Here is a 13014-nt window from a genome sequence, read left to right on the forward strand (position 1 = left end):
GCAGAGGGAACGTGTGTCAGACCACAAGCACAAGGGTAGGCATGTTCCTAGATCTGCTTGTCACCACCAGTTCTAGCCCATCTTCTCATGTCCTCCACTGCAGAATAACAAAGCAAATTTACAGCATGGAAATCAAGCTTAGGGAGATTATGAGCCTCTTCTCTCTTGAACTCATGTTAGTTGTGGAAAAAAGTGCTTATAGCCAAGAAGGGGTGTTTAACAATTTATTCCAGGGGTCAGTGAGTGGGGAGGAGGGTGATGCTCAGTCTCAGCAGCCATGGCTGGCAGGGAGGGAGCTCAGCTAGAAGTAGTTGACGACTCTCCTGATGGACTGGACGCTGGCGCTGCGCGCCTGCCACTCGTTGAAGTTGCTGAACTCGCCGCGCTCCACCACGTACATGCGGCCTCGGTAGTTGGGCTCCTCGTACAGCACCCACCTGGGCACAAAGGGAGGGTCACCTGGGTCCCTGCACTCTGCTCCTGTAATGGCTGCTCCAAGGGGCTGCTTTAGGCACTGCTGTGCTGCAAACCACCAGGGCCTGATTCCCAGTCCCATCCTGCACACAGAAATGCTCCTGGTGCACCTCACTGTGGGGGCTTCTCCCTGCTCCCCCCAGCATGGCCTGAAAAATACCCACAGCCAAACTGGACCTTGTTTTTGGATAAAAGTAAAGCCTGGGCCCAAGGGCTCCCTGTTTCACTTTACTGTAAGAATGGATCTCTCTGAGCTTTGCCACATGCAACAGAAACAATTTAATAGCATTTGATAGTGCTAAAGAAGGACATGAATCCCCTCAGCCCCTGCATAAACCCCTTTTTTAGGGACTGTGAAGAGAAACATGCAATGCTTGATGTATGTTCTGCCTCTTTGAACTGATTCATTAGCTATGATGGGAACCATATTTAGTAATTTCTCTTTGTTAGTAATTCTTAATGGCCTCTTTGACATTTCCAACAGAAAGCAGGTCTTGGCTTGGTTATCTTTCTTTTATCTCTACATCCCGGGTTAATGACAACTTTCCCTTGGAATGCAGTCAAATGGATACAACATTCAATAACTCTGGTGACTTTGGCATGCCTGACATCTTCATCTGGCTTGTCTACATTGTTCTGCATTGACCTGGCTTGTGACATGTCTTTCTCCATTTGAAGGTCAAGTCAAGGGCAATTCTGACAGTCAAGAAGGACAATTTTGCTGCTTTTCTCTCCCTTCACTTCACATGATCTTACTGAGGCCACAAGTGTCATTCTTGTTCTCTATTTGAATCTACCATGCCTCTTAACCAAATTTTGCCATTGCTCTGACAGTTTTACAGTCAGGTTTTCACCCCGTCATTGCTGAGCTGCTCATCTCTGCCTCTTTCCTCTCATCCTCATATTTTTAAAGATTTTATGAGGATCTCTGCTTCTTTTCCCATCTATTTGTTTAGCAATGACAACAAAGCAGAAATGTAATCCTCCAAATCATTCAATTTCTGTGGTCTGTTTTCACAGGAATTCGGCTGGGACATTGGGGTTGGGACCTAGTGTATGTGGGATTTCCAGGGAGAAACTTCTTCAAATACTGAGGGGTCAGAGACTGCTGGGCCTTAAGGGTCAGACAACAGCTGGTGAACTCAGATCAGTCTAACCCAAAGCAAAAAGCTGGAGGCTTTGGGAAAGAAGTTTTTTATAAAATCAGCCACCCATGGGCATTATTTTAAAAACAAAACAAGAAAAGTTTGGTGTATTTATCCAAGGCATCTTGCAGGTTCTTTGACATATTTGTTTTGTATTTCTGAGAGGACATGAGGTGGGACTGTGGTGGTTCCTTCTCCAGATCCCAGTGCATGAGCAGGACCAGCATGTGGATATCAGCATGGAATACTGTGCCTTGGTTTTATGGAAGAGCATCCTATAGTATCTGAGCCCTGTGCATGGCGTCACTGACACGTGGTTCCTAAAAGTAACCAGCCTCATTCTCTGGCACTTGTTGCAGCCAGTTTATATCCAAATTGGAATTACAAAGTCATCCTCAGCCTTTTCCTTTGATGTTCACTTTGCAGCCTGTGGGGAAGACTGCCCACTGCTCACCTGTGAGTGTAGTGTACCCCCACCACATATTCCAGTGTGCAGTGACAGAGAGTGTCCCCAGCTTAGTTAACAACCATTTATAAAATTTCCCTCCTCTTTCTTTTCAGCTCTGCTGCTCTAGGACATCTTCCAACAACAGGTACACCCTGAGGAATAGAGCAAGGGGAAGAGCAGCCCCTCACAGTCACTGTCTTTCCCAAGATTTTTTTTCTAGACACATGGTTGATGTGTCTGCACCATTACATGGAGGGAATGGGACAGGCTTTGGTGTGGATGGAAGCAGACTGAGTTACCTTGTGTGGTGATAAGAACATTCACTGGCTTGTCCCTCTGCTTAGGGAAAGGCCGGAGAAAACCAAATAACAAAGGAATAAAAGGAATAGCAAAAGGATGGGAGTGAAGTGTGTTGGCAGTGCAAGGTGATGAGTGAAGGACTGTATGGCTCACTTAGCTGTTCCTTTATTGCCTAAAATTTACGATCTCTGAGACCATCAGTGAGAGCGGAAATCGAGTCAGTCAGGAGCTCAGAAAACACAAAAAGAGATGATCCTGTCCTCAAGCCCAGCATGGGAGAGCTGATCCAGGCACACAGCACACAGCCCTCAAACATCTCAGTGCTGTGTTTCATTAGCACATAATCCCAAAGGACATGGGAATAAAATGCTTATGGAACCAACTCAAACCCTATAAGCCAAAACTGGCTGCTCAAACTGAAAAATGAGGAGGGGAGTTCTGTAGCATCAGCCTGAAGGAAGCAGGAGGCTTTCAGTGGAGCTCAAAGTCACTCATTCTCCTTGTAGGACTTGAGCAGTGCCATGGGCAGGTATCACCTTTGCTGAGAAATATGTGATGTTCATTGGGCAGCAGCACTTGGGTACATGTTCTGCTTTGTATTTCACAACCTGACTGCAGAACAGCTACCAAACACTCATGAATGCTTCAGCAGAATAAATGGTTGGCTTGGTTCCTTCAAGTTATTCCACTGTAGTGTAGTAAAGCTCTTTTTGGGGTATTCTCTCCTGGACCGCAAAACGAATTCATCTTTTAAAAATTGTTATTTCTAGGCCGTCCTCTGTGGAGTGGCTGAGGCACAAAGGAGGACAAGAACCACACATCTTCATCTAAAATCAGATGATACCATATGTGATACTGGAGCTGGCTCTGCCCGTGGGACGGGCGAAGCCACTCACCACAAACCTGCAGCAGCTTCCGAGGAGGCGGTGACACCTCAAAACTGCTCCAAAATAGCAATTCACTGCCAGCATGGTTTAAACAGCTTCACCATCACCCATCCTGGCTGTGTGGGGTAGCAACTACCCAGCCCAGAAGGGCAGCAGGAAAGGTGCTGGACCCCCTCAGGCTCACCGTGCACCATGCCAAAGCAGACGTTAGTCTCTGTGTTTCCAGATGATCCATCATCACTTCCCGCGGGCACAGCCACCTCCACAAAGCTCAGGCAGCAACTTTTTATCAGCACATGACACCATCCATGGATTTTGAAATGGAAGCAAATATTTCTGTATCCAACAGATGTCGTGTTGTGGGAACTGAGGGTGAAAATCACGGAGCGAGACTGTGGCTGAAACTCCCTTTGTCTCCATCTCCTCTGCTCCCCAAACAGCCAAGGATGAGTCCTGGGACAGCTCTGCCAGGTTATGCCAGCACCACCTACACCTGCAGCATCTCTGGAGGCACCTGGGTTTACATGGTCCATCCAAAGGATAAAAGTGGTGCTTTCTCTCTCTGCTCTCACCTCTCTGCAGTGGTATCTCATCCTTCCCTCCCTCCTCCTGCAGCCTGGGACAGCAGGTCCCTCTCCATTGTCCTGCCTTTGAATTTTCATTTTAACTTTCCAAATATGTCCAACACTGATCTTCCCAGGATCTGAATGTAATGCTACAAACCTCAGCGAGTTCCCTCACCACACTCCTCTCCCTGCTTTATTTTTTTCCAATTTTTTCTCACTATTCATCGACCTTGAGAAGTCCTGTAATATTAACACAAAAAAAATCCAGACTCCCATCTGAGGGAGTGCAAGCTTTGTGCCCTTTATATATTTTGTAGGGGAGGGGGAAAATCAATCTGAAAAATTCAAGTGCTTGAAAGTTTCTGGGCAGCTTCCCAATTTCTCAAGCTCCAGGCTCTGCTACAGGGACCCAAGCAGTAAATTGGCCCCAAAGCTCTTGCCAGAATACTCACAGGCTCCCTCTTAGCTTTGTAGTGTTGGTACTCAAATGCTCAGCACTAACAGGGTCCCTGGTGGGCTCCAGCCATTTCTTCTCATCAGGAGTAAGTAGCTCTGCTCCTTATTTAACTGCCATTGCTTAATCATAAACCTAGATTTTTGGAAGAGGATTTTTGGATCTGAAAGGGTCCTGCAGGACACTCGCTGCTGTCAGGATGTTTTGAGCTTGGATGGCAACAACTTTTCCCTATTCTTAGAAGAAAATAGACACAAAGTCTCCAGCATCTCACACCAGGTATCTGAGGTGCACAATATCCAGTCCAGGACAGGTGAAGGACAAGGTGCTCCCTCCTCTGCAGGGGCTTCCCTCTGCCCCAGAGCTTCCCTCCAGCCACCCTCTGCCTGGCTCTGGGGAAGTGTTATGACATTCCCAAACTCCCAGCATGCTTGTAGTGAAAACAGAATTATCAGACAGAGAAAAGGGGAGACAGACAGACCTGTCTGACAATAAGAGAAAAAAAAACACAAAAAGGACCAACGTCATTGAGAAAATACACACTGCCACCAAACATCAAGGAAAAGGCAAAACTGACATCCTGCCCAGGCCTCCAGGGGTATCTGCAGGAGCAGGAGAGTGAGGCTGAGCCACAGTCTGGGCATCACCAGCACTGCCAGCCCTGTCTTTCAGAGGCAGGCTTTGATGTAAAGGGGAGATGCTGCTGCCTCAATTTTGCCATCATAGGAAAAAATGTGGTGAAGCCACTTGCAAAGCAAAAGCCCTGACCTGCATCACCTGGAGCCATTCATCCAACCCCCCTGAGAGCTTCAGCACGGATTTGAAAGAGGTGTGGAAGGCAGGAAGGCAGGAAGGAAGGAGATGGTTTTAGGCTTCCCTTTTCATACACCTTAAAAAGGTGCCTCAGAGCTCTTGTAGCTCGTGCTTAACTGCCACCCTCCAAAAGTCAAACCCCTTTGAAGCAGCTCTCAGTGGGCAGGCACCAACATTCACCTTTAGCAATAGGCATAACAAACACTTTTAGGCTCTCTCCAGGTGCCCCCAGCACTGACAGGGTTTTCCATGAGGGAGGAGTGTCTGCAACCCCTGTCCCTGCAGTGCCCAGGGCAGGGAGCAGGGCAGTGCCTGATGCCAGGACAGGTGGCATTACTTACGCGCCGTCGCCGTACACTTTGAGGGCATTGATGCAGGTCTTGTCCCAGCCTTGTCCCTGCAGGAAGGAGCAGTCTTCTGTCAGCTCCAGGCTGGGACCCCTAAAATGGCTCCCCTCGAATATTTCGATCCTGTAATGCTCGCCGTGCTGGGGACAAAGGGATTGGAGTCAACAGCAACACCAAAAAAGTGCAACAGACTGTTTCTCCAGCTTTTGTAAGACAGAGACAGAAGGGTGCTTTGGAAGGGGAATATGAGGAGCAGTCCAAGACCGCTGGTGCCAGCATGAACAGAGCACGCACAAACTTGTGCTGCTTCCCAGCACACCAACCATGAAAGCAGCCAAAAATCCCTCATCCCTGTGCTCAGCTGCACCTTCCTGTGCTGCTGTCCACATGCAAACACATTGTGGGGTGCCAGTGCTCAGGCAGACGCAGCCCCTCATCCACCTGTAGATCCCCCCCCACCAGCCCACAAGCCCTCCATCCCAAATGCAGCATCAGCTGCAGCCCCAATGCTCTGCGAACAGAAACAGAAAAAAACCAAAACATATCCTGAGTGTACAAAGATGTTGGACTACTCCCTTAAACTAATTCATATTGCCTCCAGTTTCATGCATAGCTGCTGTTCCTAGTGAGAGATGCTGTGCCTTTCTTTTAAGAAAATAAAAACAGAGGGAAGAAAAGGAAACTTTCCCAGCATCATCATTGCTGCGTGAGCCCTTGACAGTCATCACATGACACGAATTACTCTGGGGAGATCTCTGCAGGCTGTGGCAGAGCTATGTGGGACAGAGCAAGCTCAAAGGATATTTTTAAGCCAAATTCAAAGAATACCTAAACACATTTTTCAAATAAACAACGTCAGCACACAAGAAGGCCGGGCTGCCATGCCAAACCCCACAGCAGGCAGCCACCGGCAGCAGCCAAGCGGATACCGTGCCTGAGCAAACATTCCTCCGGGAATCTGCGCTGCACTAATGCCTCAAAGCCCCTGCTGGCATCTCACAGGGAAATCTTGGGCCAGGAAAGGAGGAGCACATCCTTGTGCTGGCCAGGGTCCAGGGCCTGGGCCAGAGCATCCCTCCACGTAGGGATCATGGAGGTGCTTTGGGAATGATGTTACAGACCTGAAACAGACCTGCTGCTGTGCCAAGAGCAGCTTCAGGGCCTGTGAGAAATCCCATCAGCTCCAGCTGGCTCATCATTGCCCCGAGGCCTTCAGTGATAGGAGAATCAGTGGAGAGACCCAACCCATATTAGTTTTTCTTTGTTACTTTTTAATCTTCCCATTTAAACCTTTCTCACGACAGTGCTTTTAAAAGCTTGATAAGGGGAAGGGAAAATAATGGGTTTAGTTTAAGATTACTGGGGTCAGAGGGTGGTTTACAACAGTTCAATGAAAATTTGCTAGGAGGAGACCTATGGTCTGGTTGGAAAGCCCTGAAGCTGCCCTCTCCCCCTTTGGGTGCATGGGGAAATGGAGCTGCTGCAGCTCAAAATTGCCTTGGGCAACGAATCTCCTTCTGAATTCCCCCGTGAATATCTCATTGCAGCTTACATTAAAAGGAAAAGCACATGGTACCAGCAGGACCTTGCCATCTCATCTGGAAAACCATGGGAATATCTCATCCTGTTAAAGGCACTGTTTCATGGTGTGAGGAAGAAGATGTATCTCCTGTCTGGGGAAATTGTCCGGGCTTTGTGGTGTGCACAGATTGCTCTGAACAGGGACAAACACACCCAGGAAACTCTTTCCTGCTCAATGGGATACCCTGTTCCTAAAGAACATAGATTTTATGGCACTTATTCACAGGGCTCCTGTGAGCAGGACAAACTAAACCCAACGTTGCTCTTGTGGGAGAGCCAACACCAGCAGCACCCCACTCACCATCCCGATGGGCCGGCAGGAGCCCAGGTGGTCGCTGCGCCCGTTCCAGCGGTAGAAATCGGGATACTCGCCGTGCTCCAGGATGTACTGCTGCCCTCGGAAGTCGGGGTGGTCGAAGCAGACCCAAGCTCCACTCTGGACACAGATGGAGTTGACCCGGTTGAGGAAACCTTGGTCCTGGAAGCTGTTGCAGCTGCCACAAACATCCAGCTTCCTGCCTGTGAAGCATTTGCCTTCGTAGAAAGTGATCTGGGGGAAGGGAGGAGAAAGGGCCTGCGGTGAAGAGCAGGGACACGGCCACACTCCCATTCCAAGCAGATGGGAATCTCTTGCAGATGCATCATTTCCGGGTGGTTTGGGTTATTTTAGCTGCTTTCCAGCAAAAGGAGCGCAGCATCGCTGGCATTTTTTCCTAAGAAGTGTATTTGTTTTTCTGGGAACGCAGTGCGTCCCGCATTTATGACACTTCTCGCCGCCTCGTGCTCACTCACACATATTTCCAGTGGGAATGTTCAAACAGGAAATTCAGCTCCCGAAAAGTAGCTCCTTCTGCCACACCCTCCCCATCCCTGCTACCAAATGTGGGATCATCACTCACGCCACGTCTGCTGGCTCTATTATCCTCATCAACTCCTTCCACCCGGAGGATGCTCGGGCTCTGCGGCCCCAGGCTGAAAGGGAAGCAGTTGGGTCGTTACTTACTTTTCCTGAGTACTGAGACATTTTCTGCTGGCTGTTATCCAAGACCAAGAGCGGAGCCAGAGCAGAACGGCGATGGACAGATCATTGGACACCCCACTATATAGGGGCTGCCGGGGGGGGGGCCGGGCCGGGGCTGGTGTCGCGAGGGCTTTTTAACAAAGCCGCGGGAACCGGGGGCTTTGCGCTTTCCTGCTTCGTAGGCAGAACCGCCGGTAACGGGGCCTGCTGAGTCCGGGCTTTTGATTTTGGGCAGATGATCTGACAAAAGATTTGCTTGGCAGGGCTTTGGTCGATTAGCAGTGCACATTTACTGCTCCTTTTTGGAGGACTTCTTTTTTTTTTTTTTTTTTTACTTTTTTGACCTTTTTTTGGTCTTTATTCTATTTCTTGTTTCCACTCCCCCCTCTGTTTTCCCCTATTTTTCTTTTTCCTCAGAACAGATAACAAGTAAATGAGGAAATAGCAGCATCTCTAAGCATGACACATAATTTCTCTATGTCAGGTTTGCTTTTCCCCAGCTTCTTCCCATCTATTGCAGTGTGCAGCCAAGAGAGGCTGTCTTTGAAGACTCCTCACCCACAAACATTGCACTCCATCTGTCAAACCAATGGTTTCTCATTCAACCTTTGAACAGCTCTAAACGGCACCTCCAAAAGCCAAGGATGTGATCCCCTCCAAAGCACAAAGGTTGGGCTCACAAACCCACTGATGTTACCCATGAGCATTGTCCTCAGGAATATTTTGATCTTCCAGCATTGAAACCCTGACTCACCGTGGTGTGGGGGACACAGCTGGGCTCCAGCTCTACAAGACGCCCCTCACACCACCCCCTGGGCAGGGGGAAAGGAAAACCAGGCTGGAATTGGATGTAGCAAACACCACAAAACAGCCATGGAACCAGAAAATTCAAAGCCGTGCTGGGGCTGGGCTAGGATTGTAAGGGCCCAGCCAGAAAGCCGTGATGAGTTTTCTGGTGTTTGCTACATCCAGTTGCTGGTCTCCCCTTCCCCCTGCCCAGATGCAAGGGTGGGGGGGCATTGCAGGAATGGTGCCCCGGTTCAGCCCTGTTCAGGGTTTTAATGTTGGCTGGATGTTCTGCTGAGCCTCCGGGCTCTCTGCAGGAGGAAGAGGGGACACACACACACTTTAATATTTTATCAACTGAGCAGCCTCCCCTGCCCCTGGCGATCGGGGTCCCTGGTTGAAAACAGGGTCTGGCTGTCCCAGGCCCCGCCTCAGAGACGCATTAACTTTCTCATTGGTGTAACAATCTGTCAATATTAAAAATCAGGCATTGACTGGACTTTGTCAGGTTCAAAGGAGGCTGCCCAGGTCTCGGCAGGTGGAAAGTTCAGGAAACCTTTACAAACCACCACACTGTACTAAAGTAACTTACATTGCAGATATATGGGACCATGAAGTCCTGTCTGTGTTGTAAGAATATCCAGGGATTTTAGCTATCATATTCCCAGAGCAAATAGCAAAGGAAGCTCCCAGCCCATAAACCCCATCAGTTTATACCAACGAGCCAAGCTATGAAGAGGTAAAGGCAGATGAATGGGGGTGGCCCATGGATCAGCATGCAGAGATGTACCAAGGGACCATGTTAAGAGGAGATTTGCCTTTTATGCTTTTTAATAGCTCTGCAAGAGACTCCATACACAGCTCCTGCTCATTGAATCCTCCTCACCCACTGGCCCCCATCACCTCCCCTTGCTGCCACCTCTCTCCCTGGACCATCAGGCACATGCTTCAAATCCAAACCAGCAAACCTCCATTGGTTTCTTGGCAGGTCATTCCCATCCTCACTTGTGCCAGCAGCCTGGCTGGGCAGCCCCGCTCTGCTTCCTCAGCTCACTGCATCACCTCAAGATTAAAGACTGCTTCAGGAGAAAGGATGTCATCATTAGGGCTCAAACGTGTGCCACCCTTTCAATTAAGATGGAAAAGTTAATAAGTGCGTGTGCAGACACACATAGGCTGAGCTGGAGGATGTCACTGACTGGGATATGGTGGAGGAGGGAAGGGGCACTTTGTGCTGGGAGAGGAAACACATTCTCCAGCTGATGCAGGCATTGCAGGAACACCTCACATGTATGTGCTGTGCTGTGAGGCAGGAAACAATAAAAAAACCCTCTGTTTAGAAAAAAAACCCCAAAACCCTGCACAAAACCTCTTGGAAATGCCAGTGCTAATTTTAAGGTGTTAAATTGATCACCATATGGTGCAGGGGAAAGTTCAGAAAGTTCCACTTGGAAGAGCTGCAGCCAAGATGAGGGGCACTAGCAGTGTTCCCAAGAACCAGCCATTCCCTGACCTTGCAGTCAGTGCTCTGGGAGGGAAGGAGAAGTGTCCCTCTTCTGGGCCATGGCTGGGAGCACAAGGACAGTGGGGTGGCACCATTGCTGGCATTGGGATCCAATTCTCCATCCACTGGGGTTGTAGCTCATGTGCTCTTTGCACTGTCCAAAGTTGGGTGCCTGGAGAGGAAGACCCAAAGAGATTTTTATGGAACCACAAAAGCCTGGTTTCCTCTGGCTCTGTCTCATGATGGGATTTTCCTGTTTCTCTTAAGGTGTGACATTTCAATGTGCAAGAGCTTGATGAATCTGAGACTTGTGGCCAGCAGTCAGATTTCTTAGAAATTGTCCAACAGGTTCAAAAGTTATTTCAGGAGAGATGGAAAGAGGTTGTGGCAATTTTATCCTCATTTCTTTGAGAAACCACATTCAAGATATAAAATAAGGAAGGATCCATCTCTAGAAAAAAGGAAAATGATGGGGGAAAAAGAAATATGGAAGAATGGCAGATCACAATTCCTGGACAAATCCCCTTAGCTCCTTGCCAAAGATGGAAAGGCTGCCAAAGGAAGGAAGGAGCATCCTAAGGAGCCTGTGGCCACTAACAACCTTTCAGACAAGTGATGCTGGGGCTGACCTTGCCTCCTGCTCGTGCCAAGGTGCATCTGATCCTGAGCCCCACAGCAAAAGGGCTGTGGGCAGCTTTCTTCCACTGTGGCTGCTTAAAGGATGAAACACTGGAAATGAACTTGTAAGTTTGAGTATCCGGCTTTAACAGTCAAAACCCCAAACTCTGAGATTCTTTTGTGGGTTTGGTTTAGAGGGAGGAACTGGGTTGAATGCCTACAAAGGCAGCTCTAGGCTGTGCTATTCCTGCTGGCATTTGCAGCCACAAGACTGAGGAGTGAACTGGTAAGAGACAATTTGCTCTCCAAATTGTCCAGGCCAGAGCCAGGGGAGCTGAGCAGGGTGTGACTCCTGGAGGTGAATCTTTGGGAGTATTCCATGTCAGAGGCTTAGCAGGATTAGCATTCTGCTCAGAGGTACCTCCTACAGCTGGTACAGCCCAACACAAGTAACCATTAATGGAACAACAGCCAAGGAGTTGTTCCACATCCTCTGAGAGCCACACCAGCTTCTGGAGGAGCCTGTAATATTTGCAAAGCAGTGTAAGACCTGGCACGGAAAATCCCTAGCTCAGGGCTTTCAAAACACCACCTTGCTTTGAAAAGCTCATGGATTTTTCACATACCTCAGGATGAGATACTTTGAGCTCATTAAATATGAAACAACCATAGGTCTTGCTCCTTCCCACCGAAAAATTTTTGGCTTGCTGCTGGGAATGATGAGCATATCCTGTGAGCCTCCTCAGAGCAGTTACAGAACTGAGTGAGAAACCATCTCATGATTCAAGGGAGAGTTTCTGTGCAAAATGAAGACCTGGCCCACCTCAGACCAGCTGCCAAAAGTACCAATTTCTCTGTACCTGCACCACGTGCTGCCTCCCAGAGCTGCCAGGGGGACTGGGTACATTGACTGCAGAGCATCTCTGCAAAACATTCAACCCACACCCTCATTGGCAGAATGCATCACTTGTTGCTGGAAATGGGAATCAGCTGCTAGGCAATGGTTGAGTTCAATGTGTTGCCTTCAGCATGGATGCACTACTACATAAAAATCTCTGGAATATCTCTACCAAGGGTCACCATCCCACCACTTTGGCTCACCACCCATTTCATGTCAGCAACACCTCATGTCACCCATGTGGGGTAAGGACTCCAAAAAACCTCCTCAGACTCAGCAAACCGTGACACAAAATGATTCATCTGGCCAGGTTCCTGCTAGGAAAAACAGCTCCTCACCGTGGAGAGGGGACCTGCTGGTCAGGTGTAGCCAATTACAGTCTTGCTTTCAGTAATATTCTGTCTAGGGATCATCACACACCTCAGCATCTGACTGAGATGGGTCTTGGACTTCATTTTGGAAAGAGTCAGAAAGCCTGGGGGGTGAAATCCTTTCCATTTTCATTGTATTTCAAAAAAGTAAAAGTTCCAGTAGGGAAACAGGATATCCAAGGAAAAGCTGGATGCTAAGGACACTCATCATCCAGACCAGTTTAGCCACATTTCTGAATACTCACAATAGTTGAAGGGATCTGTGCAAAGGTTTTCACTTCCCCTCCCCAGTTATCAAAGGGGAGCCATTTTGACCTTATTAGATGAAGTTGTGAAGATGAGTCAGTATTAGCAAAATGCTCTGAAGATGAGCAGTCCTGATTACATAAGGGCTAATTAGAAGCTGTTGATTTCTCCTTCTGGAGAAGCTCAGCAGTGTTAATTGGCAGGGTAAGCCCAGCAAGCCTGGGCACATCACCAACACCTGCACTGTGCTCACAGAGCACCTGGGACATCTGCAGCTCATCCAGATACAACAGCACAGCTACTGCAGACACAGAGGGACAATGAAAACACTTCTCCAGCTTTTTCCTTCTCCAGCATGGACTCACCAACCTTTAAGGCCCCACAGCCCCAGAGCTGGCTCCCCAAACTCCCTGTTATGGAGTTAAACAGGCAGGGACAAACTTTGCTATGCATGGAAATAACAGGGGAAAAGGCTCATGTATCCATTTAGCACCTGCAGTCCATCCTCCCCTGCTGAGCTCACCTGCCCCACTGCCTTACTCATCCTCAGCTTTG

The 13014-nt window shown here is 48.7% G+C and overlaps 1 protein-coding gene across 1 annotated transcript; it reads right to left on the reverse strand.

The window, feature by feature from the left end:
* Window positions 1–228: 228 nt before the first annotated feature.
* Window positions 229–7712, reverse strand: CRYGN (crystallin gamma N). Its single transcript, XM_079299547.1, has 3 exons — window positions 7317–7712; window positions 5429–5574; window positions 229–437 (listed from the first exon to the last, which is right to left on the reverse strand). Exons 1-3 carry the CDS (start codon window positions 7623–7625, stop codon window positions 302–304), a joined length of 591 nt encoding a protein of 196 aa, XP_079155673.1. The 5' UTR covers window positions 7626–7712; the 3' UTR covers window positions 229–301.
* Between the last annotated feature and the right edge of the window lie 5302 nt (window positions 7713–13014).

This window comes from Erithacus rubecula (genome assembly GCF_903797595.1).
Source record: "Erithacus rubecula genome assembly, chromosome: 3".
Classification (NCBI taxonomy): Eukaryota; Metazoa; Chordata; class Aves; order Passeriformes; family Muscicapidae; genus Erithacus; species Erithacus rubecula.